Here is a 23,790-nt window from a genome sequence, read left to right as displayed (position 1 = left end):
AAAGATAAAATTTTACAATTCATTGTTATAAATTTATTTACTTGACATGATGAACCTGGTGAACCGTTCCTCTTTGTCTCATGTGTCCCTGAAAGGTAAAACAAAAACTTTGTGACATTAAGGTTTTGATTTCTATGCCAAACCACGAGAAAACAGTCAAGTTGGGATTCAGGTGGATCAAGTATGAGAAACTTCGCAATGGATTCAATTTCTTCATAGGATCGAGTAGAAATAAAGCAGAAACACAGAAAGTGTTTGGGTCAAGCCAGTGATAGGCAACATGCGGCCCACAACAACACTCAGAGAGGCCCCATTATTTATTTATTTTTTAAAATACCCAAATAATTCTTCAAAAAGGCTGAGGAGCATTCAATATACATTTTCCATGAAAAACGGTAGCAAATGTGGAAGCAAAATATGAAAACCTAAAAAAAAAAAAAAACATCCATTAATATGCGAATGATTATATTTTGCAGATTTGGAATGATATGCAGGACAATCAGTATTTTTAGTTGTTTTTGTGAAAAAATAAAATGTAGTCTACAAAACAAGTTCTTGCTTACAACGTTGATTTCTCATTCAGCAGTTTTGTGCCATCCATGAATGGTAATTACTATGCAGCAGAGCCTTTTGCACTGGAAATTACAGTATGTGGTTATTGTTTTGTTTAAACCCTTTATTTTTGTTTTAGGATAGTGGATCTTTTATATGCACATTAAAAATGTATGATGAAAAATTATTATATTAATAGCCTGTATGAATCCAATCTGTCTATATTTCCATCAATCCGTTATCCAAACCACTTATACTCTGAAACTGTATTTTGTCATACATTTGGTTGATAAGTGGTTGTCCAATTGCCCCTAAATCGCACTGATGAGAAATTGTGACCCCCCTCCAACATTTAAATTGCCCATCTCAGTTTAAGCTGTCAATCACTAGAAATCTCTCTTGTGATTGGTCAAATCACAAGCCCCCACAGAGTTCCGGTCTTCAAGCTCCGCCCACCCAACTGACGTCCCCCCCAACGATGGCCGCTCGACTTTCGCCATCCTTCTCATCAAGTGTCAAGTCCCTTTTCTTCCTCACCCCCCTCACCCGCGGAAACTCCAGTCCAGACTGAGCTCAGCCCCTTCCTACTTTCTGGAGGTTCGGGTTTATCTGGGAGCCAAGAGGACGTTATTCAGGAGCTGCGCACCTTCAGGTGAACCAAGGCTCCGTTGGACTCTTTGGGGGTGGGGAGCGACACAGAACCGGCGACTGGATTTGGAGCTTTTTCCGAGTGAAACACTTGTTGAGAGAGCCAGCTGGGAGTCATGACGAACTTCTCGGCTCTGTGGGTGCTCTTACTGTGCCAGCTTTTCACGTCCTCCTTGGGCCAGGTAGGCTTTCATCATCATCAATGGCCTTGGAAATGCAACATTGTTTAGCCCATCCTGGAGCAGCGTCATTTCTTGTCTGAAGCATGAAACAAAATGAAATATTTACTCCCACTCACTGAGGGTTGTTAGAGAATTTCGTGGTCCGCCAGTTACATGAAGTGCAATTGGCTATGCATTTGATTGTTATGACTTATGTATTTTCAATTTGAAATCATGTTATGGAATATAGTGATAACCAAGTAGTAAAGCACACAAAATTGTCTGTTTATATCAAAATGGGGATTTGGTGGGGAAAATGCTTGTGAGATTAGCTAAAGTTGAAATGGTCTTTTATTGCAATTTATGGAGGGATTTTCTGCTATACGTGCTTTACTAAGTCACATGAAATACAGTTTACATTTGTGAGCTACAGAAAACGATGTGACAGGCCTGATCTCATCAGCCGTTTGATACATTTGCATTCTATTTATAAATATCCATTTATTGCATGAATGTGATGCTGGTTTGGGTTCAATGGCCAGATTTTGCTCGCATTTTTCTTCAACCTGTGGAATGTGCGGATTGAGAGGAGTGCACACAATACCACCTCTGTTCATTCAGACCAACACGCAAGCTCAGTGGATGAACCCACTCTGAATCGAGGATTCAGTTTATTTTGTCATTTAGTCTTAACTGTCTGCATTGTAAGCAGTGTTTTAATATCTTGTCTAACTTACACAATGACAGAACTATTTTGACTCAAGTAAGATTTTCATCACTAAATATGAACTCTGCTGCATGCTGTCATGTCATAAGATGCTCCGATGACTTTGTATTGCAGAGGCCTGGCCCGCGAGGAGCCGCTGGGGCAGCAGGGCCGCCAGGGCCCCCTGGACGGGACGGCATTGATGTGAGTTGACCTTTGTCGTAATACTTGTTGCACATCAGCGGCAGAGTATCGGCCCCAATGATATATATATATATATATATATATATATATATATATATGGCCACCGCTCCAGTAAGCAGACATTTTTTGTCACTTTTAGACAGACAGGCCCACCAAATATATAGAACATATTCTCTATGATGTGAGTATTAAAATATATACCTCAGGTAAGCTTTAGACTTCCTAAATCCTGTAGTTGAATTGTCATGTTATATGGCCATTTTACACTTTTGCTGCGTTAAGATGTGTTTCCCTGGTCTCTTAAACGTTTTTTGTCACTGTGGCCCCTCCCACTGCCCCACCCACAATTCTTTGACACCAATAATGGCGGTGTGCACCTACTTACTTGATGGACAACTTCTCTACTGGTTTGTAAGAAGTGAAGTTGTCATTTGCGGTTGCCACATTTGTAAAGTCCTCAATTCCCTTAAATTGCGGACAGTACTGTACGCAAACAAAACGTTGATTTTTGGCGCAAACTTCGTGAATGTGCCCTTTTAAGGCAACGTGAGAGTATTATATTTGTCGAAATTTTGGTTTGCAGCAGTGAGGTGAAGGCACACAGAGGGTCTATTCATACATTCCCCAGCTGTGTGCGCCCATCCAGAGTTTCACCTCACACCTCCCTTCAGTCCCCTCCATCAAAACCAAGCGAGGGGTTTGACCATGTGACCATTTTTAGCTTTGTTTGTTCTTCCCTCAAAGCCTGCAGAAACGTAACACAACAGAGCCAAGAAAAAAAAAAGATTAAACGCGTACATTTATTTCGGCTTACTATGCACTACAGTATGTCTTCTTTTTACAGGGCAAGCCCGGACCTCCTGGAATGGCGGGCAAAGCTGTGAGTATTTCAATAATGTTTCAAACATAATGCACAGTTGAATGTCGTACCTTTCAATCAAGCGGTTTTTATTTTGGTTGAGTCCCTCCTGCGCTCAAGTTGCATGTTCCTCACTTGCTTGTGAGGGCTTCCTCCCACATTCCAAAAAACATGCCATGGTCTTCTGTGTGATCGTGTGTGTGAATGGTTGTTACTGTGTACTCTGTAGCCGAGTGAAAACCAGTCCAAGGTGGACTCCCAAAATACCCAGAGAATAAAACACATGGACAAAAAAACCCCACATTGTATTAACAACGTGTGTTTTCTCACACTGTTATTTTATTATTATGATTATTTAGAATTTATTTCTTAATTAGTAGATCAACCAACCCAGTGTCTGACATTAAACCTTAAACCATTTATTTTTACAAAGTATCATATTAATAAATAATGTAATATAAATTACAATGATAATTGTGCCTTTGTACTGTTTTATGTCAAACTTAAAGAAAATATTACTTTTGTGAACTTGCTTTTTATTTTTTTTTGCATGTTATGTTCTTTTTCTTTAAATATTCAACATTTGACATTTTGTGGGCTTTATATCCATGCCATCCCTTTTGTGAGGATAAATAATCTGATGTGCCAGTGAATATTGTGTGGCCGGGCACAATCACGTCGTGGACCCGTGCCGCTGTTAATATAGAACCCCGTAACCGACCAATTTATTCACCCACCTATCAAATGCACTCCAAAGATAAAAATGAACTAAAAACACCGATCATCCCCATTTGGAGAAAGTCAGCCTTAAATGTATATTTAGATTTTTGTTTGATGGTGTTCTCTCAATTTTTTGCAGGGCCCCAAGGGAAAAGCAGGAATACTGGGAGTCATGGGAAAACCAGGCTTGCCAGGACTTCCGGGGGTGGACGTAAGTGCCTAAAATCAGCACACCGCCTCGAGGAATGATTTTTTTTCCTTCGCCTGAGTCAGAATCACTTTTTAAGAATGTTGTTTTTTCTTCAGGGTCTGACAGGACCTGATGGTCCCCCCGGGAGGGACGGACCTGCAGGAGAGGCGGTAAGTCTGCCTTGTGTGTTGTTAAGATGAATTGAGCTCAGTTACGGAATCTATCTGAAGGTTGTATGAGGATGGAGGTATGATGACCGCATGGCCTCTGTCGAGCTAGATTTGTCAAGCGGGCTCAGTCTCGTGGTCTGAACGCTTTTAACGAGGGGTCAGAATCGGCTTTATTTCTCTAATCCGACCCGGAATTTCACCTCTAATGCACATTGTGCTTCGCAAAACTCTAGAGCCGTGGTGGGCAAACTTTTTGATTGGTGGGCCACAATGGGTTCTAAAATTTGACAGAGGTGCCGGACCAGGGGCAGATGGATGGAGTGTTTTGGTAACCTCACCAAAATACAATTAATTTTAAATGAAAATGAAAAAAAAGCATTTCGACATAAACTAAACATTAACAAGGTTTATTCATTTAATTTTTTTACAAGTTTGGCGGGCCGGATTAAAACGTTTAACGGGCCCCATGTGGCCCCCGGGCCGTAGTTTGCCCACGCCTGCTCTACAGCATGCTGATTACTGTGCACAAATATTCCGCTCTGACTCGTCACAAAACAAAACAAAGAGAGCCACTGAAGTCGCATCCCATGCTTTTGTGAAGAATGCAGAGTGTAACATCGCTGTGATTATTTGCATTTCTTGCCTTGACAAATACAGCTGTTCGGGGGTTAAATAAAAAATAAGAGGAGGTGGTGGGGGTTGGTCAACATTTCGGTCAATGATCATAAATGCCCGGTGCCGTATTACTCGTATTCTTTTCCGAGAATGACATTTGCCTGTTCTATCGTCAATTTTCAAAAATCAATTGCATTGAAATATTGTTTTTATCACAGCAAAGTCATATTTTCAAATTCTCTTACGACTCCAGCATGAGCCACTTAATATTTGGTCGCAAACGTCAGCATTGCACGATTTCAAGCCACTGATTGAGATGATCACACTTTGCATGTCTCTTCGTAGGGCGACTCCGGACCTCCTGGGCCACCAGGACCTGCTGTAAGTACCCCAACAAAACATAACCCAGGACCTCAGTCAGCATGCCCTGGTTGACACAATTTCAAGCCGAATTTGTGCCGGTAATACTTATTGTATTTTCCGTAGGGCAGAGGGAGAGCAGGAGCTCCAGTGAGTATACATTTTTGATACTCATGTCATGTTGAGAAAGTTTATTTGTTTTGAAGAATATACCCACTGAATGTCCTCTTTTGTTTGGTGAGATGTTTAATATCTTTGTTTTTTAGGGTTTACCCGGGACCAACGGGTTGCCAGGTGGAGTCGGACCTCAGGGTGCTGTGGTGAGTGTCAATCCGACCTCCTGCCATCGTCGAGGTGGAGCCGTCGTCCACTGAATCTAAAAGACGCCCTTTGCATATCATTATGATATTTTTAACTTAATAATCTTGTCAGGCTGATCCGCCGCAAGCGCCACTTGCTTCATGAGCTTATTCCAAAGAAGTTATTTTGAGGATCAGAATTGTGATGTGTTTAAAAAATAAATAATTTTTTTTTTTTTAAACCCTTTATCTTACCAGGGTGCTGAGGGTCTTCCAGGACTTCCGGGACCTGCTGGTCCTGATGGGCCACCTGTAAGTGCAGCCTTCATCATATGTGAGAAAATTGTGCTGCTATTATAGTCCTTCACCGAGCGACTTTTAATCATTTAGTTTTTGAAGGTCAAGCGCATGCATGAAACAATAACTCATGCTTTTTTCTTTTAGGGTCTTCCTGGTACTCTTCACGATCTCACTGGTGACCTTCTGGTAAGCATTCAATGATGGGCTTGAATGAGGCACAAATAGCGGGATGCTCAGTGTTTTTTTTTTTTTCTTTCCAGTGTCCTGCCATCTGCCCCTCTGGTCCGCCTGGTCCTCCCGGGATGCCAGGATTTAAGGTGACTATTTCCGATGAGTCGAATTACAACACCAGTCATCGTCATCCTTCCGTTGAATATTGCGACTCCTCTTTATAGGGTCACACAGGCCATAAAGGAGACAAGGGAGAAGTTGGGAAAAACGGACAGAAGGTGAGTGTGCGACATACGGAACAACTGTCCGAGCACCGGTGCTGGTTTGTTGGTTTACTCTGTTCGGTTTGTCGTTAGGGTGACGCTGGTCCTCCTGGTCCTGCGGGTTTTCCAGGGACAGTTGGGCTACAGGTAAGGTCCTTCCAGTATTGCAAGACTCTTGATGACGACTGTCTCAAAATGCTAATTGGTTATTTTTCAGGGCCCACGCGGTCTAAGAGGTTTGCCGGGTCCGATGGGATCTGTGGGAGACAGAGTAAGAAATGGCACTGATTCAGCTTCAGTGGGAAACGGGTGTATGTTCTCTTTGCGCTTATTCTCTTGTACGTCCGTAGGGTCTGCCGGGGTTCAGAGGCAAACCTGGCATCGCCGGCATCATCGGAAAGACAGTGAGTCTCTCTTTATCTCTGTGACACTTGGAAAAACTCGCGATGTTTGGGTTCTAATCTACGGCTGAAATTAAACACCGGTCCCATCAATAAATAGCTGTTTGGGTTTCATCTGATTCTTCCAGGGTGATACCGGAGAAAGGGGACCGCAAGGTTTCAGAGGACCTAAAGGAGAAATTGTAAGTCAAAGATTTGGACTTTTCTCTGCAAATATCAGATAGTAAACACGCATATGCTTTGAACAGGGTAAAATTGGGCCGAAAGGAGCTGTTGGCGGCTCTGGACCCAAAGGGGAGCCCGTAAGTGATGGAAATACATTCTTACTATAAAAGACAGCAGAGAAATGAAATGCTGTTTCTGATTTCCTCGCAAGGGAATACCTGGCAGAGATGGCAAAGATGGCACACCGGGAATGGATGGCCAAAAGGTACAAATGACAGTTTTGGCTTTGTGTACTCTGTGTTTAAAGATATCAGCGAGCCACAGCTTGATGAAGACTGATCTTACAGTCACAGTTTGTGTGTTTGGCTAGGGCGATGCTGGGCAACACGGCGTAGTTGGAGAAAAAGGACCAAATGGGCTTCCTGTAAGTTACAATTATATACGCGTGTGTGTGTGTGTGTGTCTTCCGTCTTATAATGGATATTAAAACAAGTTCACCATGACTATATTTTCGTCCAAAGGGTCTACAAGGAAAGGCTGGTAGCAAAGGATCCAAAGGAGAAGTTGTAAGCTTTAAAACCAAACGCAAGCCGACACGCTTTAAGCATTATGAAGAAACATTTTTTTTCTTTTTTATCACCAGGGTGATCCAGGAAAAACGGGAGAGGCGGGACCCTCTGGAGAGCCAGGTATTCCTGTATGTATCTGGTGGCGTCTGGGCAGTGCCTGAGTCTCTCTGACGTGTTTCTAAATTCAAGTTTGATCAATGCGGCATCTGGTTTCTCAACACTTTTGTGTTTTCCCACAGGGTGACATTGGCATACCAGGAGAGAGAGGCATAGCAGGACCCAGAGGGGTGGCTGTAAGTTTGCGCCGATACGTCCAAAGGCACAACATTCAATATCGACAAGTTTTGGGAACCTTTAAAAATCTGTATTAGACTCCAAATTGTCCGTATGTGTAAATGATTTGTCTATTTATGCCCTGTGATTGGCTGGTGATCAGTTCAAGGTGGACCACCACCTCTCGCCCAAAGACAGCTGGGATAGGCTCCTGCATGCCCCTGATAAGCACTTCAGAGGATTTTCTTTAGAACTTGTGAACGAAGGTCCAGGCTTTATATAAAAAATTAAGAGTGCTGCATTGCTACCGATTGAGCAGTATGCGACTGTGGAGTCAGTATAAATAGACGGCCCGGGACTGTAGGAGGTATTCGCACCGGTAGAACTGTCGACAAAGAAGTCTTTGTGCTTGCATCAGACCTGAGGCCATGAGAAAAAAAACACAATCATAGGAAATGACATACGAAGAACATCTCACGTGATATTGCATGTTTTCTCTTTTTGAACGTTGTTAGTAAGCAGTGTGGTTTTCCCTGCAGGGAGGCATTGGACGTGCAGGCTCCCAAGGACCTCAGGGAGTGAAAGGTTTCCAGGTCAGTGCAAACGCCATCACTCATTTTTTTTTTTTTTTAAATTAACATTATCAGTCATTTTACAGACTTTCATATCCCACAGGGCACCACAGGAACTTTGGGGGATCCGGGTCTTCCGGGTCCAACAGGAATCCGAGGAGAGTTTGGTGAAAGAGTGAGTCCTTCGCGTACCCTCGGCCGTCATCAAACATTATATGTCATTAATTATCTTTACAAATTAGCCGAGATGTCCGTACTGAGGCCATCCCACCTTAGTGGAAGTGGAATGAAGTACAAGTGTTGCTCAAATAGAGTTCTGACACTCAGTCGTCCTCCTAGACGGACAGAACAAAGATGGTCTTTATATCGCTTCCCTCTCCCCACAACTTGCCCACCTCACTGCCTCTGATATAACCACCCACCCCGCTCCCGCCCACTACATCTCTTACCCTCTTGCACAAACGTCTCAACATTGCTCTCATTTATGTTCTGCCCCCATCCCCCCCCCCCACCCTCACCCAACCTCACAGGGGCCGGTTGGAGCTTCGGGATCCAAAGGAGACATGGTACATATTTTAGTCAAAGTTGAGACTGGTCATGCTTAACAAATCTCAACTCTTGTTTTAGTCTGCCTGATTTATTGTGTTATTGAGATGAATTTTTGAGAGTTACTGTGTGATGTTTTGTTGTATTTAGGGTGTAGCAGGAAGTGACGGTTTACCGGGAGAGAATGGAGAACCTGTAAGTATTCTTTGTAGAATGTTTCACTTTTGGATTAACCGCTAATTTCCTCTTTCTTTTATTTTCAGGGTCACTTTGGACCAGTTGGACAAAAAGGAGAGGTGGGATACATTTACGGTGTTTGTTTTTCTGCATTTTGCCGACAGTGTGTCCAGCCAACTTTCACACCTCAATAGAACTGACGACGTTACATCCGTTGTGTTCCTTGGTCTTCCCGTTGCCTTATTGTCATTTACGCAGTCACTGCACTTTCTGCACATTTCACATTCCAGTTTTAATGGGATTAATTAGAGCCAGGTATTGTTTCTTCAGCATCAATGACTGCTTAAATAGAACAAGAAAGAGATGAGTAACATGAAGGTGCAGCACAATTTGTGTAATTACAAGCACGGCATTGATGAGGTTCATGCTCCAAGATTCTTTGATTTTTTTTCCACTTTAGCAAATTTGCAGATATTTTTAACTCCTGCCGACAGTCGTTTAGAAGTTTTCATTTTTTGTAAACAGGGAGGGAAACGTGGACAACTGGGACCTAAAGGTGTCGCGGGGCCGCAAGGAGAACTTGGGGCGAGGGGGGCCCCGGGAAAACCAGGATTAATGGGCTTCCAGGGAGAACAGGGTCTTCCCGGGATTGCTGGAAAGACAGGTATACCGGTAAGTGTTTCATTTTCAAGATTAGCAAACAAACTGTTTGAATTACATCACCGTCCATAATCAAACCTTGCTCTTGTGTTTTAGGGTAAACTGGCAAGTGAACAGCACATCAGAGAGTTGTGTGGCTCAATGATCGATGGTGAAGATCCACGTTCAAAATCATTCCAGTGTTGAGAGAAATGTAAGATGGGAATTGACTGTCTGATGGCCTGCCACACCCCGCAGATCAAATTGCACAACTGGCCGCCAATCTTCGCAGACCTCTGGCACCGGGGATGGTAGGCCGACCCGGACCCGCTGGACCTCCGGGACAGTCGGGACCGGCCGGTTCCATCGGTCATCCGGGTGCCCGTGGACCTCCGGGATACAGAGGTCTGCCAGGAGAACTTGGAGATCCTGGTACCAGAGGTATGGCGGTTTCAAATTGAAACTGGATAATGGTACCTTGTATGAGTTAGCTTCTGATACGGAAAATTCATGTCAAGCTATTTTTTTTTGTTTTCTTTTACTGTTAACATTTGCATTAATTGTTCCACAGAATTTGTATTTGTTTCCACTTCTCATGATCAGTCTCAGAGATTCTCTTTGCCATACTTTTGGACGTCCTAAAGTGATTGCAGCTACTATAAATGGTCTATAGGGGGCGTTTCTCAAGGCAAATGAGGCGAGACTGGTGGGATTTATCAGCACATTACTTCCTGGTGTGCGTACGACAGGTGCCCACACATTTGATAAATTTGGATTTTTATTATTTATTTTTTTTGCTGAGCTTCAAATTTGATTCATGAATCAATAGAGACCTGAGACAATTGCTTGAGTAACTTGAAAAATAAGATGACCAAAAAAAAAAATTGAAAGCCAAATCTCTGCCTCGAGACTTTAAAAACCTGCGTTACGTGGCCTATTTATCTCAGGGATTATTTTTTTGCGCACAGATTGTGTGATGTGTTTACTGCAGAGCACAACTATTGAACCACAAGGTTTACATCACCGAATATCTCGGTATCTGACCCCAAAGGATCCAGTTGTTAACTCCAGCTCAACAAGAATATTATCTATTATCTTTAATAGAATGAGTGTGAATTTGTGAAAATGTCATGCATGTTCAGCAATTCCTGCCACTTTATTTACTAAGAAAGCCACAGTTTGTAAATATTCCATAACAAGATGTTTTTCGCACAGAAGGTACATGATGATCATAATCTCATCCTCTAAATGTACTTAACGAGTTGTGAGACAATCTAGGTTACTTTTTGTGGCTCTCTATCAAATCAAGAAGTTGATGTTCAACGCTTTTACTTTTCGCCCAATGATTTGAATTTGAATAACTGGCATTATACCAAAATCAAAAATATTTGAAAGTTGGGTTCATGGCATATTATTGGGTAAAAACGATTACTATGCCGTACCAGTAAATTGAGTTACAAGCTTGGTTGCAGAAGAAATTAAACTCGTAAATTAAGGTAACACCGTAGTGTGAACTTATCTACTGGTGGAAGCACAATGTTCGTTTGCATGTGACCTAACACACAATTATTCATTGTCTTTTTTTTGACAACAGGTGACGTTGGTCAGCAGGGTGATAAAGGACCCATCGGCAAAACAATCGAAGGCCCCGTTGGAGACCAAGGAAACCAAGGTACATTTTGCCTCATTAACTTTGAAGTCCGTGTTATTGTTTAATTACATTTATATAGCAGCAATATTCAACAGATGTTATCTTATCTCGAGTCATGATAACAGTGGAAAGAAAAACTGTCCAGTGTTTTCAAATGATACTTCTTAAAGGGGGAATATCGACGCAACTTTAATCCGAGCACAGACACTTTTGTTACAAGACTTTGTCACACTAACTGTATGCTCTTCACAGGTCTTCCCGGAGTCCCAGGGATTGTTAAAAATGGCCGTGATGGCTCTCCTGGAGATCCAGGTGAGCCTGGTGAGCACGGCAGGGGAGGTAGGACTGGGCACCAAGGACCGCCTGGAATCTGTGACACATCAGCCTGTCAGGGAGCATCAGTTGCTGGGAAAACATCTAACCCGAAAAACTATTAAACATCGCTTCCTGTTGCCACCTGTTGCCACCCGAACCAACAACACAAAAGGTGTGGAAAAAGGGAGGAAAGGATGGAATTAAAGACGAGGGTGGTCACAAAAAAAAAAAAAATCTCCTCTTTATTTGAATGTGCATATCACAAGTTGGAAGGAAAACATCAACAGGTGTGACAATTCCAGAGGAACGGTTGAACATCCGGCAACAATAACAGCAACTGAGAGCCCCCCCCATCTCCCGCAAAAAAAAAAAAAAGAAAATCCCGCTGTTATCCATAAATAAAGTGGATGCATGGACAAAGTGCTCAAGAACATCAGCATCGCCTCTAAATATTATCATAAAAGACTTTCACATTTTGAACAGGTGAAAAAAAGAAGATGAGTGCTTTGTGTATAAAAACCTTGTACATGTCCTTTCCCCTCATTTCGAAGGTCAACTCTGACAACAACAGTTGAGAGTACATTATGATCCATTAAAGTCGAGCCCAGGTGTTACCTCAGCACGCATATTTTATGTGTTCAATATGCAAATGGGAGCTTCGGGAAAGCAGCGATGTACTTGCAACAACAAGCAATTGTATTCTAATCCCAAAAACATGACTTTTTTCCCCTCGCGTCAAGCTGTTTGTTTTTTTTTTTTGTATTCATTTTGTTTCATAACATTTGAAGTTGAATCTTTTCGAATCAAATGCCAAATAAAATTTGTGGATGAAGAAATCAGACAATATAAAATAAATTCAGTAATCTTAGGTGCAGTTGTTTTCCCCTTTTTTTGAGGTTGGATTCTGCAATGACCACATCCACTATGTACTAGCGGTGCTGTAACTATTACATAAACAATTAAAGACTATTTATTATTTGTGGGTGACTGTTGTATGTACAACTTGATAGATGATACAGCGACATGTTTTGAGAAAGAACAAATAAAGCCACTTTTCAGTAAAACCTTTACTGTTCTCTACATATGGAGTGGAAGATGTGCATTTACGATTAATTATTGACTTAATTAACAAGTGGGGACATTTTCAAAGCCAATGTATCGATAGTCAAAATTCACAAAACGAGGCAACGTAACAACACGGTGAATTTGCAGACTTGTAACAATGTCAAACTCCAGAGAACAAATGTCCAACTTGATCATGATGGAACTGAAATAACACAAGATGAAGTATTTGAAGGTCACTGATGTATTCCAAGTGGAACCATGTTCTGGTACTGGCTTTCAGAGCAGCTGGATTTCAGACTAGTAAACCTATAAAAATCCTGTAGAGTGTCATACAACAGCAGTTAGAAAAAAAATACAAATTTGAACTAGTTTGCAGTAGTCAGGGCTTTGTTGTGAGAGCATATTTGTGGCATACTATGGACAGAAATCAAGTTGGAACATGGCGGCCTCTGGGAACCGCTGAGGTGAACTCTAACCTGCTACTCCTTGACACCGCACCTCTAAGAACTTCCTCTCAGAAGTCTCGTGACACCTTTTCTATTTATATTTGCTGGAGGGAATCACTCACATTTTCCATCTGGTCTCCATACATTGCCCGGATGTATTTGAGAAAGGCGCAGGTGTGCTTCAGTGTGGAGATGGTGTCAGTGTCTGGATTACAGAATGGCACCAAATGGTTCAATTCATTATGCAATGAACGGAGCGTCTTCCTGCGAGAAACCACAGATCATTTATTTTGCTTAAATTAAAAGGACAAAAACAGTGTATGCATATAAATGGGCTTGGGGTCTAGAAAATAGATATGGGTAGAGGTTTACAAAAATGTAGGGGAAGAAATCTCAAATCGGACCGAAGCTTTATTAAAAAGACGTCCTGTTGTATCGTCTTTGGTGGCGAGCTATTGCACGACAGGTAAATTGTGCAACCCAACATGCCTACCTCGAAAATTCCCCACACATGAATGAAACTTGGACACAACTGTTTGTTCCAACAGGACAGAGATCGCAAAGACAATGAATTTCCAGAACCCCAAATTGGAATCCCAATTTCAAGAAGCTCTCGTGATTTTGCCACGTAGAGTGGCCAAATATTCAACCAGATTATTTTGGTCTGTACAGTATATATTTGAGCCCATTTGCTAAAATGTGTTCATGAGAGAAAATCCAAAAGAATTTCAAACTGGCGCACCAAATTCTTTTAAGTCGTTTAATATGTCAATTAACTTCGTCATAAACAGATGAATTACTAACCATATGAGATTTAAATGGGAATGCAAAAGTTCCCCCCGGACCGCCACCAACTTGATGAGGGTCATTTTGGGTACGAGGGGCAAGAATAGTATGTTCTGGTTTTTGTAAAGTGGTAAAAACTGTTTCGAAATCAATAGCATTATGTGCTGTAACCGTTGTAAAAAAATATATATACTGATGGTCCTAAAAAAGTGGTGACGAAATGTAATTTAGCGTGAAGAAAGTGCTTAAAAAAATAATCGCGATGGACTGGAAATAATGACAGACTTCCAGGTGCGCCTCTGGAAAATAATGGACGTTGACTGACGTTCTGGTGTTCTGATTAATACCATGCTGGTAGAATAAGAAATTAACAGATTAATCCATCAAATTTCATCAACAATTTATTTCCTGTACCGCCGTCTACTGAAAATAACACCAGAGGTCTCGAGCTCGCAGTGCGAACGTCACGTGACCAAACCTGGAAACAGGTGAGTCTTACTGACCCAACCCGCTATTAATCAGAAAACCATGTTTGGACCAGTCGACTTGAGCGAATCACTAACCTGCGCTCCCTCTCCCTGTGGTTGTGCCTCTCCTTTTTGAGCAAAGGACTCTTGGTGCTGCTCTGTTGCACTGGAGATGCTTGAGAATTGCAGCCGTCCGTCCGGTAGCCAGCACATTTCGTACTCTCTGTAAAATACAAGAGGAGTCAAAGTTGCGGAAAAATACTGAGCTCAGTTGTCTGTGTCTTAGTGAGAATTCAAGTCACTTTTTCAGGAATCAGTTGCAAGAGGCGTTTGAAAAATTTGGCAAAACGCTCTGTGCTTATCCAATTTTTTTATCATCACGTCTACAGAATCTGAATTAAGTGACAAAATAAAATAATCACCCAGCCCTGGTAGAAATGTAATAATTGGCTGTTTGGTTGATCACCTCTGATTTGAACAGGATTTGTCACATTGGAGTCCACCCAGTCTTGCATAAAAGCCCCTCCACCAGCATTCCACTCGTCAAAAGATTGCTGTTCCATTCTCACCCAGCTGAAACAAAATAAGCAGTATGAAAACAGCACATTTGCACAAAGATATCCGGGACTTGTGCAAAGCTTTTTTCCCGAGCCGATGATGGATTTTTTTTAATCACAGTTTGCCGACAATTTGGTGTTGTTTATGTTTTCGATCTGCAATTTGGGCTGACCGAAGTCTAAGATTACATGGCTAGTTGGTATCTTCGCTGCTGGCAGTGGCACCACCATCTGATCATACTCACGACCCCTTTGTATAAGCAAACGGTGCCAATAGCATTGCTGTGCACCGCAGTGTAGCTTTGGAGAAAGTTCTGGCACTGGCCTAATTGGTCCCCATTACCAAATCATGGTGTAGCAATTCAACCTGCTCCATCTGAGTCCAAATCACAACATGGAGGGAATTCAAATATGTACGCTGGAGATCAGAAAATAAAAGTCAATTGGATGAAACTTCAGCAAGGTCATTTAACAAGATTTAAATTTAAATGTCCACAGTTAGCCATATGTCTTGAGTTAATTGCCAAACATTCTTTTCAAAACGGAATCGCTCAGTATTAAGGATTAAAATGACGTGGATGCAAATAGATTTCCTTAGAACGCTAGCTTGTAACACAACCTTGCATCAACATTCGATATTAATTTCGACACCACGTCCACATCATAATATATAAATAGATATACGTACTTGTTTCTCAAGTATCCACCTCGACTACACTTTAAAAGTTGTAAGATTCTCAGACGTAATTTGTCGTGGTTAGGAAGGGGGGGGGGCAAGTAGAGTTGGCCACGGTGATTCGAGCGGTTTCAATTTTGACCACACAAAAATTGCCGTTCAGTTTTTTTTAATTGTCGCATCTGTAACAATGCGCTAACTAATTATTAAAAAACTGTGACCTTACTTTTAAGAGGAAATTCTCACATTTTATGACGAACGTATTAGCACATTACGGTCGATTGTATTAGTACGAATATGCAAGTGTCCTGAATATTTGGAAACGTGTACATGGTACAAAATAAATACATATAAAGTCGAACTGTATAAAAAGGTTTGAAATGTGTAAGATTCAGCATTTTAGCGGGTTTGTATAGAGACATAATACTAACTTTTAAACCAGTCAATATTCTTGGCGTATACAAATCAGGGCGTAATATAATGCAAGTCTAAAAATAAAAAAATCAATCGAAGCCTCTTGCTGAGATTGATTTATATTAAGTGCACTTTATTTCTGGCTTCCGCTTTGCATGGTAGACTTTACATTTAAGCATAAGTGACAGTAGCGACAAACTGTGTTAACTGATAATGGTTTTCTGAAGTAACCGGAACACACGTGAAAATCGGGTTTTTATGCAGACCCGGCAGGCTCACAGGTGTTCACAAACGCGATCATAATACTCACCGGTTTCCGATTATCCTGTTCACCAGCAGGTGTTTTCTGATCATTCCTCAACTTTCCCAGCCTTTTATTGGCCCTTTCGACCTTTCTTTTTTTTTTTTTGCAGGCATTAAATTCAAAATGTCAGTATTTGGAAAATCAAAACAAAAACAAAAAAAGTAATGTTCATCAATTTAATCATTAAATTGTTTTCCAATGTATTCAATGGAACATGAATTACTTATCATTGTATTCTGTTTTTATTTACATTTGATTTAGTGTCCCAACTTCGTTGGGATTGGGGTTTGGGGAATGACGTAGCATGTTTGTGAATGACAAAGATCTACTCTTTTTTTGTATTTATTAGGTTGAAATGTTCAAAGTCTAAGAAAATGTTATAGGATAAAAATCGTCAATTTATGCCAGCACTTTTCCCTCATTAGAGTCTTGGAGGCGGCACCACGAGGGCCTTACAGTGCATGTTTTCCCGGTGCCTGCGTGGGTTTTCTCCAGATACTCCAGTTTCCTCCCACGTTCGGTATGAGTGCGAGCGCGGAAAGTTATTGTCATTGTGTGTCCTGCAATTGGCTGGCAACCAGTTCAGGGTGTACCCAGACTACTGCCCGAAGACAGCTGGGATAAGTTCCAGCAACCCTTGCGACCCTTGTGAGGAGAATTGGCACAGATAATGGATGGATGGATAGAGTCTCGGGTGACCTGCAGCCTATCCCAGCTAATTTGAGATGAGCAGAGACAGTCAATTGCAGGACACAGACAAATACCTGTGGATAATTGGAGTCTCAATTAATCTAACACATATTTTGGGAATGTAGGAGCAAGAACATGCAAGGGCATACAAATCCAACACAAGAGGATCTGAGATTCAAACCAAGGGCACAAAACAAGAAAGAAAATCGCACACCAAATTGAAGGCCTTTTTTATTGTTTTTGTTGTTGTAAAAGGGTCATAAACTGAAACAACATATACACTTTAAACTATAAACTAAACATATACATTTATGTACAAACATTTGTTAATCTTCATGAAAATGCTCCAGGACCTGACTTCACAAGTGGTTAGGATTGGACCTATTTAGTACCAATCAAAATCATATATGGGCGTTTAGTGCATATTACTTCTGGACTGACACAAGCAAGACAACCATTGTTGACAGAAATACCTGGTGAAATTTCACTTTGTGGTCATTATAATAATTTTGCCTTTAGGTCTTGTTAAATGTTTATTAAGTAATCCCACTAATATATTATGATTGACAGCATTGAATATTTTTTATATGTACTAACATTAACCAATAATATGATTGTTCTTGAGTTTTGGGACATGAATCGCAGGCTTTCGATTTGTCACTTTTGTTAGGCTTATCTCCCCTCATTATCAACTGGACCTTTTTCCCCCTCGTGTCTCTGTCTTTCTCGAGAAAAAGATCTTTCTCTACTCCACTGCCTGTTAACGTGGTGTTTTGGTTTTATGCTAAACGTGTTAGGAATGCTAATTTTAGGATTTGGGAAGCATATGCGGCCTTCAGTTGGAGTTGGCAGCAATGCAGCCCTAGATTTTGGAGTTTGTACTTCTTGCTGACTTTCTGGATTTTCAAAACTCGATTGATTTACCCTCTGAGGACCACGGACTGCTTGATACTTCGGTCTTGGGTTCCTACCTCGGCCGCCTAGTCCTCGTCTATTATACTGTCTTGGGTGTCTAATCTCAGAAAATTTCATGTTATCCTTAGTGTCAGGATCAGGTTCCCTTAAGTCCAAAATTGGACCCATCTTGTCCTGATCTCTTCGATTCCACCCGGGTACTTCAGTGTCTGTATCCCGCCCATCAGGCCCATGTCCCAGTCTGGGGTTGTCAGGTCCTCTCCTCATATCCATTTTGTTACGAATAAACCTTCTCCTGTCAGAGTCTTCCCTCCTAAAAACAGGTTCAGATCCTTGGCCACCTGATGCAGGGCCTTTAAAGTCTAAACCTCCCCTTTCCCTTTCTGTTGCCCGAGGGTGAAAATTTCTACCATCACTCATTGGCCTTTCAACATGTGGATTTTCCTCGTAACAAATATCATCTCCTATTCCTCTTCGTTCATGGTTGTCCTGCATCTCATTTTCCCTTCTGCTTTGGAAAGAATTAGTTTTATCACGAACCCTGTGTAAAGACCTTGGCCGTTCAATGCTTTGACTTCTTGTTCTTCGTGATTGCCTTTCAGCCTCTTCAAGACCTATACTATCTGACCCAGGTACTCCGCAGGCTAAAATTCTCCTTTCATGGTCTTGTTGTCTGCTTATGTTTTCTGATCTCCATCTTGGCTCAAAACCTCCTCTACCAGTCTCTCCAAGGTCATTTCCAGGTCCAACTCTGTCAGGCCTAGAACACACCATATCAGCATCATCTTGGAAAGACCTTGGATCTCTATAGCGAGGACCACTCCAATCATGCTCAGGAACTCTCCTCGGCCCAGAAAGCAAAGGTGTTTGATCTGGTACGTGCCCCCACTCCCTTACCACAGGGCCCCTCTGTTCATTACAAGGCCCGTCTGTATTATGTTCAAAAACTTGTACGTCAATATCCCCTGGAATCGGCCGAGGATACCTGTTATCTTGACGGTTCCAATCATTTTCAAATTGCATTTCATGTCCATCTGACCAGTGTTTCTCTGCATCTGTGCCTCTACGATCTGGTCCTGGGAACCTGCAATCTGTTGCTTGCCACTGGTCTTGATGACTAGTTTCTAAGTAGTCACATTCCCTTCTATGTCTTTGATCTTCTCTATCTTGACCTGATCTGTAGCTTTGTCTGTTTCCTGTTTCCATGAATGATGGCCCATTTCCTCTCCAATTAGGACCTGGACTTCCTGGATCTCTCTCAAAATTTGTATTTCGGAAGTCAAGGTCTTCTGGTTGTCTTCCGTCAGGTCCAAAGCCCTCAATGTTTGGAATTCTCATTTCACATATTGGCCCTCTAAAATCTTGACTGGCCGGACCTTTCCTCTCAAGCTCTAAGTCATCTCTGAAATGTGGACCTCTCCTGTTGCACTCTGGGATCACCATTCGTGGAAGTATTTTATCTGGGCCATCTCCTCCAAAAGAATGATCTGTATCTCTTCTGTGAGGAAAAACACCGCTGTACCTCATTTCCTGCCTATCTGGATGTCTCCTATCAGGCCCAGAGCACTCAGTGTTTGCACCCAAATATTGATCCTCTGGTCTGTTTGGAATTCTAACTTCTACCATTCTATGTTCCATAAATGGATGATGGCTTCTGTTATCAGGCCCTGGGTGATTTCTTTCAGGGCCTGGTCCCCTAATATCTGGCCCTCTCCTGTCAACCAAGGCTACCTGCATATTTGAATTCCTACTTTCTGACTGAGGGTCCCAAGATGGACTGTTAGGTCTAAGCCTATTAAGGCCTAACTCATCTGCATGTTGGTCTCCCCACACTGCAGAAGGCCCCTGATCCTCTATTGAGCTTTTAAACCCATGCTCTCTCTGATTTCTCCCCCCTATTATCTCGAGACATGGTCCAGTAAAACTCGATAATGCTCCTTCTCCTCTTCTAGGTCCCATTCCCCTAAAATCACGACATTGAGATCTGTTTCCATCACTCTCAGGTCCTACAGTTTTCATGCCAAGAACACCATCAACTATAGCTGGATTTCCCAAGTTCCGTTCCTGTGTTCTGAAATCACGAAACCCTGGTCTTCTCCTATCATGCAAAGGATTTCTCATGTCAGTCTCGGGCCCATTCCTGCTATGCATATTGGGTCCTCGGACATTAGCCCTGGTGAAATCTGGACCACCCAGTTCTCTTCTGTCACGTACTGGGACTTCTATATCAGGATACAATGTCTCCTCCCTTGGACCAATGACATCTGAACCTCCGGGTCCTCTGCTATCGTGCTTTGTAGGCCTTACATTTGACCCTTCCATTTCAACCGGTGGTTTACAAGGGTCTACACCACTCGGAACTCTATTTTCAGGCCCATGGCTTTCCATGGTTCTACCTCTCCAAAGAGGCTGATTGACTACCCCTTCATCTTGTCTAAATTGCCCAATTCTTACTGAATCTCGATCTGATCCTGGACAATTCCAATTAACATATGTCTTGCACTCAAACAGTTCCGTATTTTGACTGCTGTGAACTTTAGTAGTTTTCCTAGTGACCCAATCTGCTTTTATAATGTTAGAAATAACACATTGATCTTTTTGATCATTAATATCTTTTGTCCTCTCAGGACATTGGCCATGCTGATTTCGTCCATGAATGTTTACATAGTTGCTATCTGTAAGTGTTTCAACATTGCCTCTGTCTGGAACATGTGAGTCAATTCTCTGACTAAATCCTTGACAACCCATACCCGCTACAGCTTGACCAGGCCCTAAAGAATTCATTTCTATGACATCATGCTTTCTGCGATCGTGTAGGGTTTCTGATACTGTCATATGCACACTCCTTTCAAACTTAATATCATACTGTGCTTCCTTGAAATGGTGTGAAGATCCAACATTGTCTTGTCCCGTATATGATACACTGGACTGAAAACGTCCACAATTTGTATTTGGTCCTGGTCTATGCATAGATGACTCTTCTTCCTTTTTCAAGCATTTTTCATTTTTATGCTTTACATCTGGCACTACTGTGAATGCTGTACTTGGGAATTTATTGTCAGAATGTGTGGATACATTTGACTTCAAACTACTTTCTCGATCAGAGTGTCTTATATTTAAGTCAACATCTCTTCCATGTTGTTGAAATGTATTCACCTGAGGGAAATTCTTACTTTTGATACCGGAGTCACTACCTTTAATTGTCAAATCTGAATTTCTACCTTGATTTTGTGAACCCGCAATATCCATGACAGCTGGCTTGCTTGCCGGTTGTTCTGTTTGAGACATATTCGCATTTATCTTCAGATTAGGAACTTCGGTATCTTGCTCTGGATCACTACCCAGTTTCGAACATGTTGGTACATGACTCGTTGCGGATGCTAAACTAGTATTTATTTCCACATTTGGATTTAAAGGTCCACCCCCTTGACTCAGTATTTCTGAATGTTTTCGATCCAAGTATTTACCGTCACTCTCTTTCTTTGTCATATTTCGCTCTCCTGAATTTGAACGCTGCATATTAAGTGCTCTAAAAATAAGATTGGCCACATTTGACGTACCTTCAAAGTGTGGTGGTTTGTTCAACAAAGTTGCTTGGCTTACAGAAAGCTGGAAATCATTTTCTACATCCACAGCTGGTGTGAGGTTACCGAGTTGTGTCTGGCAATCTATGATTTCATTAGATTTAGCAGAGGGATTATTTTCTACTCCACTTGGTTTAATAAACTGTGGTTCAGGATCAGGGCTCTCAGGGGAATCCCGAATGGGAGGGTCACTCTCTCTCAGAGGAATTGAAATTTCAAATTTATCTCCACTTGTTCCCAGCTGTTTATTCATTTGTGAAGGTAAGACAACTGCATTATCAAGCCCACTGTCTTTGCTGATTAAAGGTTCATTGGATTTTGGTTCTTGTGAAGTTTCAAGTTTTAAATTGGGCACATTTGCTTGTGAAATGTCTTTATCAGCGGTATCAGATTTTAAATTAGGTTCATCGCTGGTATTTTTCACAGAAAGTGGCGTACTTATTATGTTACTGTGTTCAAGTTGCTTCTCAGTGATAGCAGGGGGTTCACTAAAGTCTTTTGGTACTTGGGGTATCAATTCGTTTTCTCGAGGAGAGGATGGTGACCTCCAACGATGTCGCCGTGTACTGTGTGATTTACGGTGTCGTGCCTGGCGTTCAGAGTGGTCTCTAGTTCTATGCTTTGACCTATCTCGTTGACTTTTTCTGTGTCTGTCCCTTTCTCTGTGTTTCCTGGAATGTGAAGCAGAACGCTGGTGGGATCTCCTTGAAGGACTTCTGCAGCGTCCTCTTTCACGATGACTTCGCTTCTTTGGCGATGACCTATGCCTTCTGCTTTGATATGCAATTGGAGTTGAATAAGTTCTCGGTAAAGAGGAATCCTGGTTCATTGTGGAGTCGCTTTGAAATACATCCTCTTGGATTTCATTGAAAAGGTCATCCTCTGGATCATAAGGGACATCAGAATCCTCAATCTCACCTGCAGATGAAGAGTTTTCACGTTCCTGTCTATCGCCAGATACTTCTGCTTGTTCTGTAACTGAAGCGATATTTGAACCGGGAACGTCAGTTGTGGATTTTTGCCTGTCTGTTTGTGACTCCCTGTCGGGTGAATCAACTGTTAGACTGTTGGCCTCTTCTAGCTTTGAATCTTTTGTTTCTGAAGGTCTTGGCTCTGAGTGAATTACACCACTCTGAAGGGATGAGACTTGGCTGAGATGCAGAGACTTTGAGGGAGAAGACATCATGGAATCAGGAACAGAAAATTGAGCCATGAACATACCTACAGTCTCTCTTTGTTGACGAAGTGCCTCCTCCTGTTCCTTTAACTGTCGTTTTTGCTCTTCAATCTGCTTATTAAGTTCCTCAAGCATTCGCTGCTGCTCAGTCAGTGTAGCAGCTGAGACGACCACAGTACCCGTGGGAAGGTTCTGCGGAACTGAAGTTAGAGAAGAGGTTTGGGGTGGCATTTTGGCAAAAGATGGTCCTTCAACCAGCGGAGAAATGGGAAATGATGATGTACAGTTTGATATTTTAGATTGGATTGACTTCTTTGCATCACATTGCACATCTTGAAAAATAGTCTCATCCTCTGGATCATAGGCTATATCATCATCTACAGCACTTGCTAATGGAGGGTCTTCCAAATGATCGTTTCCTTTGTTGTGTGACGAAAAGCTTCCATATCCTATTGCTGGATCATACTCCTCCTCTGGGTCATAAGGACGATCAAACGTGAATTCCTCTTCTATATCTTTGGACTTGGATTTCTGTCCATACTGTTGAACAATTGGATCTATCATCGAGCCAGACGCACGAGAAAACACGGACACCTTAGTACTTACTGTTTTCACGTTAGTAGTGCAACGTTCCTCGTTAGAGACCATGACAGTAGTTTGTTTATTTCTAAACAATGAACTCAAGACGGTTGGCAGTGGTGAAACACTGGGGGCTTTCATATTCCTCTCAGAGATGCTACTGGATGTGGATTGGGTTGATGCAGCAAGAACTGAGGTAGAAAGGGTGGGATTTGATTTAAAAGAGGTCAGATGTGATGGTAGAGTTTCGGAATTAGAAGAGGAATCTGATGGCGACAGAGGACAAGGAGGTGAATCAGGAGGGGTTTTGCTTGCAGGGGTCTCTGGATCATACGGTTGGAAAACCTCCAATTTGTCAGAACCATAGAGAACTGGAGGTTTGGGGATCCACATCGGGTCATTGAGCACTTTTGGTTTCTTTTCTTCTAGATCCTGAAGTACACTTCCACAGCGTTTAGCTTTTTGAATAACTGCCAAACCAAGAAGAAGATTGGGCCTGTTCTTTTCAAGTCCTGTAAAGAAACAACAATAGATCGGTTTTCAATTTTTGTTAAAAACAGGTAACTTTTTTTTTTTTAATCAAAAAATAGATCCATCCATTTTC

General features: G+C 41.9%; 3 protein-coding genes across 5 annotated transcripts in view; 1 reads left to right on the top strand and 2 right to left on the bottom strand.

Annotated features, from left to right (window-relative positions):
- The first annotated feature begins 1,026 nt into the window (after window positions 1-1,026).
- col9a3 (collagen, type IX, alpha 3) lies at window positions 1,027-12,394 on the top strand. The gene is made up of 32 exons (XM_088291798.1): window positions 1,027-1,382; window positions 2,203-2,271; window positions 3,116-3,151; window positions 3,990-4,061; window positions 4,157-4,210; window positions 5,171-5,206; window positions 5,312-5,335; window positions 5,452-5,505; window positions 5,743-5,796; window positions 5,929-5,970; window positions 6,045-6,101; window positions 6,180-6,233; window positions 6,312-6,365; window positions 6,436-6,489; window positions 6,569-6,622; window positions 6,748-6,801; window positions 6,868-6,921; window positions 6,996-7,049; window positions 7,155-7,208; window positions 7,306-7,350; window positions 7,428-7,481; window positions 7,593-7,646; window positions 8,166-8,219; window positions 8,302-8,373; window positions 8,729-8,764; window positions 8,895-8,939; window positions 9,008-9,040; window positions 9,447-9,593; window positions 9,678-9,732; window positions 9,819-10,001; window positions 11,155-11,232; window positions 11,464-12,394. Exons 1-32 carry the CDS (start codon window positions 1,317-1,319, stop codon window positions 11,646-11,648), a joined length of 2,037 nt encoding a protein of 678 aa, XP_088147924.1. The 5' UTR covers window positions 1,027-1,316; the 3' UTR covers window positions 11,649-12,394.
- LOC148339761 (uncharacterized) lies at window positions 11,866-16,291 on the bottom strand. The gene is made up of 5 exons (XM_088289262.1): window positions 16,248-16,291; window positions 14,757-14,863; window positions 14,387-14,513; window positions 13,160-13,301; window positions 11,866-12,908 (listed from the first exon to the last, which is right to left on the bottom strand). Exons 1-5 carry the CDS (start codon window positions 16,289-16,291, stop codon window positions 12,825-12,827), a joined length of 504 nt encoding a protein of 167 aa, XP_088145388.1. The 3' UTR covers window positions 11,866-12,824.
- Window positions 16,292-17,137: 846 nt separating this feature from the next.
- The window catches only part of LOC148339760 (uncharacterized), a 30,792-nt gene continuing 24,139 nt past the window's right edge, over window positions 17,138-23,790 (bottom strand). For all 3 annotated transcript variants that reach the window (XM_088290497.1, XM_088290499.1, XM_088290498.1), the window contains exon 16: window positions 17,138-23,698. In XM_088290497.1, the coding sequence (XP_088146623.1) occupies window positions 17,604-23,698 (6,095 nt within the window). In that variant the 3' untranslated portion in view covers window positions 17,138-17,603. The remainder of the gene's footprint in view (window positions 23,699-23,790) is intronic.

This window comes from Idiotropiscis lumnitzeri, chromosome 3 (genome assembly GCF_059441095.1).
Source record: "Idiotropiscis lumnitzeri isolate Australia: NSW breed Sydney's pygmy pipehorse chromosome 3, RoL_Ilum_1.0, whole genome shotgun sequence".
NCBI classification, from domain to species: Eukaryota; Metazoa; Chordata; class Actinopteri; order Syngnathiformes; family Syngnathidae; genus Idiotropiscis; species Idiotropiscis lumnitzeri.
The sequence above is the reverse complement of the archived record's forward strand: the minus strand, read 5'-3'. Positions and strand labels throughout refer to the sequence as shown.